This window comes from Microtus ochrogaster, chromosome 17 (assembly GCF_000317375.1).
Source record: "Microtus ochrogaster isolate Prairie Vole_2 chromosome 17, MicOch1.0, whole genome shotgun sequence".
In the NCBI taxonomy this organism is placed as follows: Eukaryota; Metazoa; Chordata; class Mammalia; order Rodentia; family Cricetidae; genus Microtus; species Microtus ochrogaster.
In genome coordinates, this window is record NC_022019.1 from 33,323,764 (window position 1) to 33,330,397 (window position 6,634).

The window sequence follows — 6,634 nt, forward strand, 5'->3', positions numbered from 1 at the left end:
AAATACACACTAGAACTTATGTTAGCTGTGTGCAACACCCTTCACAGCCACAAGTACACACTAGAACAAGTTAGCTGTGTGCAACATCCTGCACAACCACCCAACCAGAGGCTTTGGTAGGACCAAGAAAATAGTAGTTTGACTTTTTTCAAACCCTCGGGTAATTTGGAGTATAACCAGAGTTGTTCACTTATGAGCTTGTACAATTAGAATGAACATACATCAAAAGCACAGCTGAAGTCAGGCGGTGGTAGCACACCCCTTTCATCCTACCACTCAGCAGGCAGAGGCAGGTGGATTTCTGTGAGTTTGAGACCAGCCTAGTCTATACAGCTAGTCCCAGGATGGTCAGGGATACACAAAGAAATCCTGTCTCGAAAAATAAACAAACAAACAAACAAACAAACAAACCCCCAAACAAAAACCTACACTTTGAAGCTTACTCATTCCATCAGTAATTTTCTTTTCAATCATCCCTCCCCACACCCACACAACTTTTATTTTTTTTCTTAAAGACAGGCTGTCATGTAGCCCAGGCTAGACTTAAACTTACTATGTAGCCAAGGGTGATCTTGAACTTCTAAACCTCCTGCCTTGACCTCCTAAATATTAGGATTACAGGCGTCTACTACCATACAAGTTTATGCAGTACTGGGAGCCTATGGCTTCACACAGGAATCTATCAACTGAGCTGCATCCCTGGCTCTTATTTCCATTTTCAGGTAAAAACCGAGACTCAGAAAACATAAGTGGTTTGTCCAAGGTCACAGAGCTAAAAAGTGATATTCTTGAGACTCACATCAAGGCCTGCCTGTCCACACCATGGCTGTTTGTGTTACATACTTGCCACACAAACATTATCAAAGTACTAATTCTTTTCATTTGTTTGGGTTTCTTGAGACAGGGGCTCACTATACAGTTGGCCTGCAACTCCCATGATAGTTGGCTGGGCCACCTCAAAACCTGTGCCTCTTGTCTCTGCTCTCCACATGCTGGAATTATCTGTAACACCATGCCTGGCTCCAGGGCAGTAAAATGCAGCCTGACGAAAGCCTTTGCTGACAGACTGGGAAAGGCTCTCACCGTCCCCACCTCACAGGGACCTTCCTACCTTCATGAGAGTCCCCATTCCGCTTTTCTTGCATTGCAGCTTCAAAGTTGAGCTGGAGGATCTTGTTGAGAACGGTGACCCACTCCTCCATCTCCGCCTCACTATCTGCTGCTAGAAGATAGCTGCTTTTGTCCTGCATCTTGAGCTCGAACGCAAAGCGCCTGACTCTGTTGTTCTGTGATGGGAACAGGCGAAAGAGACACACTGGGAAACAGCTCAGGGTAATTGGTCCTAGTTGTTAATGGTGCCATCGGATCAGATCTCGGATACTACTCTAAAACTGCAAACTCCCTTCTCATGAGCCGGCACCATAGTCCACCTCCGCCATTTTTACCTTCCCATTTGATTAATTACCTATCTTCTAAAAAAGATTTACTTTTTAATTTATGTATGTGAGTGCCTTGTCTGTGGTACATATGTACACTATGCATGTGGCTTGTTCTGGAGGTCTGAGGAGAGCCCTGGGTCCCCTGAACTGGACGGTTACAGATGGTTGTGAGCCACCATATATATGATGGGACTGGAACCTGGGTCCTCTGCAAAAGCAGTAGATGCTGGGGCTGGAGAGGTGGCTCAGTGATCAAGAGCATTTGCTGGTTTCTTTTTTTTTTTTTTTTAAGATTTACATTTATTTATTTATTTATTTATTTATTTATTTATTTATTTATTTTGGTTTTTGGAGACAGGGTTTCTCTATGGCTTTGGAGCCTGTCCTGGCACTAGCTCTGTAGACCAGGCTGGTCTTGAACTCACAGAGATCCACCTGCCTCTGCCTCCCGAGTGCTGGGATTAAAGGCGTGCACCACCATCGCCCGGCTCTATTTACTTTTATTATTTTTAACTATATTCCATGTATGTATGTGCAGGTATGTATGTGCATGCGTGTGCAGGTGCCCATGGAGGCCGAGGCATCAGATCTCCTGTAGCTGGAGTTACAGATACCCATGAGCCATGTGACACGGGTGCTGGGAACCAAACTTGTGCTCTTAACCACTGAGTCATCTTTCAGGCCTCATTTTCTTTGTTGCTATTTAATTTATGTATTTCTTGCCCCCTGCAATGGCACAGAAATCCCTCAAGGACAGGAGCTGTCTGTTCTCTTTATTTAATGTTACCCCCACAACCTTCAAAGTCTGGCCCACAGTGAACATTTGAAAAATAGCTGAATCTATGAAATTTCACATGTAAATATTCTATATTCAATAGTTACATATTTAGTTTCTTTAAAAAAGATCAAGTGTGTGCCACCACTGCCTTTCTCAAAGCTAACTGCTATCTACCAATCTATTCAGCGTACTTCCCCGGAACGTTTCCCATCATTTATTAGAAGTAAAAGTATGTGGATCCTTTGTCTCCAGTTCACATGCTCATTATGGGAATGGAAGATGAATGTATACCAAAGGTTGGTCCATCTCAGTACTGCTTGCATTCAGGCCCATCATTCTTCCCACAAGGGGCTGGTCTACGTACTGTTCTAGGTTTGGCAGCATCCTGGCCTCCACCTACCACACGTCAGTGGGACAGTTGTGAGCCAAACCATCTCCAGACACTGACAAATATATCCTGGAGGCAAACACTCCAGGCCAACCACTCTAGACAGAAATTCATCTCTGAAGAAAAGAACACAGTCCACACAAGCTGAAGGGGGAGGAGTCCAACCCGTTGAGTGCTGAGGGAGCAGAGTGTCCCAACGCCCACTAAAATCTCAGCCAGCCGCCTGCAGTTCAAGGATGCTTCACAGTGTACGGTCCAGGCACACGGAGACCTAAGGCCTATCGTTTGTGCAGGGCAGCTTTTAGAAGCCTGATGCTAAGTGCGTCTCTGGGCAAGGCCGTGCGAACCACAGTGCGCAGATCATCTGCCACGGGCTCAGTGATTGCCACCTCGGGTCTCACTTACACGCAAAGGAGTGAAACATGGGACTGAAGGAGTTTTCTCTGTGCATTTGGGGAACCACCTACTCCTCAAACATACAGAGGGTTAAAAATCAAGAAAAAGCACAACACCTTGATTCTAGGTTATCCTTTCTGAGACCCATTTTCTTCACCTGCAGCACAAGTCTAACCAACTCCCTCGGCTTTAAAACACCATCAGGGTTTCAGGCTCAAGCTCTGTCTTTCAGGTTGACCTGGAAACTCCCCCCGCCCCAGGCATTTCTTTCCATTCACAGCGTTCAACAGCTATTATTTTAAATAACATCCAAGAGGGGTGGGGCCAAAAGAAAGGTGTGGGAGGGGTCGTGAGAAGGTAGAGAAGTACACGTGTATGAGGATCTCCTGACGGACATAGTACCATGAACAATAAACATACATGACCAAAAATAAAAGCTAAAAAGTAAGCATCCCAAAGAATTGTTTTTCTTTTTCTTTTCCCAAAACCATTTAAATTACAACTTTTTATTTCCTTTTTGATCTCATTTGAGGACAGGGTCTCACATAAGCCAGGCTGCCCACAAACCCCTAGGTAGCCAAGAAAGGCTTCAAACTCGGGGACTTCTCCCCTCCACCTCCCAAGTGTTCTGACTTCAAGTGTATGCTACCACAGATGGGCTTAACATAGGAAATAACTCTTTTGAAGACTTATATGTGGTTCAGCAAAGGAGAGATGCTATGAACTACAAATGCAAAAATAATTTGAAGGAAGATACGGGCACTGGACCTCAGAGTCTGAGATGCTCCCGAGGACAGCGGCTTGATGAGGGTGATCCAGCAACTGTGTTATTACACTGTGTTGCACACTTGTAACAAGACACTCTTGTTAAACAAAAATAATTACTTCTTACTGCAGAATGAGGGCAGAAAAAAATACATCTAGCTCTGCTTTCAACTATACCAGAAAATTCAGCTAAAAAAGTACTTCAAGGCTTTTCAGCTCCACGCGAATGAAACTTGAGTTTGGAGATCTTACAAAAAAAAAAAAAGCCAATAAACTGTCATTAACAAATCACTCCGTTACTTCTTATCCACAGCTACTCAGTATGCTTTAATATACTTGTTATTCACACCTGAGGGCTGCTGAGGATCCACCAGGATTGGCTGCTGGCAGAGGGATCCGTCAGCTGATTAGCTGTTGAAGATACTTTCTCAGGGACTGTGAAATCATGCTACAGTCTTGCTCTAAGGCTCAGACACATGCCCGCCACTTGTGGTCTGGGTCCTGCCCTGTGGCTTATGCCAAGAGCTAACTAAATTTCTCTGTTCTGTCTGTTGTCAAAAGCCAGCGATGCTCACCAGCAGATGGCCTACACCATCAGCTTTAGCAGGTGACTCCTGCACTTTACCCGCAGCCAGTTCACCCCAGCACCCTCTCCTGCTACACTTCCAGTGTCTCCTGCCACTCACTCTCTGGGTCCTGCCCACTTCTGATCTGGATGCTAACTTTTGCTTCTGACAAGGACAAAGCCATAATTACCAGAGTGCTAGACAAAATAGAAGAAAACGCTATTCTCAAATAAGGGTAGAGACTGTGTGGCTGTGATCCCCAACAGAAGAAAAATAAATGAACCCACTGACTTCAGCATCTGGCAGGACAGAGATTGAAGGTAAAGCTACCGACCAAACCTCATGAAGTCAGGCAGACAGAACATATAGGAAAGTCTCTGGAATGAGGACCAGGTGAGAGACATCAGGTAGGCAAACATTGTAGGGCTCTTCAAATCCCATGTATGTTGTCTAGTTTCTATCTGCATGTCTACCTTAACAAAAAAAAAGTTTTCCAGCTCATAAATAAAACTCAAGACAGAGCAACCTAAATTTCAGGAAATGAAGGACGAGATGGGGGTCCGTGAGACGGCTCAGCAAGTCACGACACTTGCCTCACAAGTCTGTCAACCTGAACTTGACCCACAGGGCCCATCTAATGGTGGAAGGAGAGAACGGATCCCATGTTGTTCTCTGACGTCCACACGCACGCTATGCAATTCACCGCCACCTGAACCCCTCACAACAATCAATAATTTTTTTTTAATTATAAAGAGATGATCATATAAACAGGGAGGAAGAATACAGCAGGTGCCCCCAAACACAATGGTGTTGAGAAGACACTGCAAAGGCTTTGGTGTTCCGAGGTCAAAGGACTTCTTGGGATTGCTAAAAAATGAGTCAAATACAACTCAAATATAAGTTTTTGCGGATAAAGTAACTAAAAAAAGTTACCATTTTATATAAAGCTTCTTAGGCAGTCACAAGACTCTAGTAACTACAGGGTGTCTCCTCCAAAATAAAAATTTTAAAAATCACAACAAATAGGAGCTAAACGGACTGGAGAAGGAAGGTCAGAAGGTCCAGTCACCCGTCACTTGTTTTGAGGCCAGCCTAGACTACATGAGACCCCATCTCATAAAGGAGCAGAGAAGTCTCCACATGGGGAAGGTGAAAAGAATGGATCTTCAGGACAGCGGCTCTGCGGGCCGGAGAGTCACAGTCTGGAATGGAACAGAAGGGGGCGGCTCTAAAATTCTACCTTCCCACAGAGGAGCCAGGAATGAAGAGTGGGAAGTAAGGGGGGCTACGACTTCAGGGGAGCCAGGAGCACCCCAGTGCAAGAGGTGTGGGGGTGAAGCACTTGAACAGTGGCCTTCAGCCCTTCTCTACTCAAGAGGATTTACTAGAGGACAAAGAAGCAATTTGATTTCGGGTAAGAGTGTAAATATCAAAACAAAAAGACCTATCAAATCCGAGGGCGATGTTAGCTATGTCCCCGACTTCTCCAGGTTAGCCCCACGACACAACCTCCTTATAGAATCAAGCTCCAGGCTAATGCCACTCAGAGGGAGGCTTCTCTGGTGATGCTGAATTTATCCACTGTCTCCTTGACTGGAAGAGTGTTCCTGGTCACAGAGCCCCTCTGTCTGAGGCCTGCAGAAAGAAAGCATTCATGCTTCATTCTGCGGGTACCCGGGCAGAGTCAGGGTGTTTGTGTCTTACACACTGTGAGTTGTGAGATGGAACAAGCCTCCACTTTGGAAAGTGAACAATTCCCGTATGTGGGTTTTACTATGCGGCCCAGGCTGGCCATGAATCTAAGATCCCTCTACCTCATTCTCCCGTTATCACACCCACGTTTTAAACACAAAGCCTTGCACACTAGAGGACTCGTGTCTACCACAGTATCCTGCCATCTTTAAAATGATGAAAAACAGGCTGTGTTTTCAGGTTAGGTGTTACGTTTCCAGCCTAATTACAGCCATGTTCGAAAGCGTTTCCCTGTATCTGCACATTCATGTGTAATATCGCTGCAGACCAGAAACCTTGAGAGAATGCTTCTCATACTCACCTGAATCACACCCATGCAGGAATCTAGGAATATGGATCCTTTGGGTTCCTTGGAGATCTTTTCATCTTTATAAAAATTTAGATTGTAGGATCCATCACCAAGTTGAATCAGGTGGAAAAACCGCCGCTTAAATGACTGGAAACAAAACAAAACTAAACTCAGACAGCTCATCTTTCTGGACGGACAGCGGGAACTGACAAACTCAGACAGCTCATCTTTCTGGATGGACAGCGGGAACTGACAAACTCA

General features: G+C 45.1%; 1 protein-coding gene across 16 annotated transcripts in view; it reads right to left on the reverse strand.

Moving 5' to 3' along the window:
• Dock9 (dedicator of cytokinesis 9) overlaps positions 1-6,634 on the reverse strand; it is a 250,768-nt gene that overhangs the window by 100,224 nt on the left and 143,910 nt on the right. For all 16 annotated transcript variants that reach the window (XM_026783249.1, XM_026783247.1, XM_026783251.1 and 13 more), the window contains exons 7-8: positions 6,386-6,520; positions 1,112-1,286 (exon numbers count right to left, since the gene is read on the reverse strand). In XM_026783249.1, coding sequence (XP_026639050.1) covers positions 1,112-1,286; positions 6,386-6,520 — 310 coding nt within the window. The remainder of the gene's footprint in view (positions 1-1,111; positions 1,287-6,385; positions 6,521-6,634) is intronic.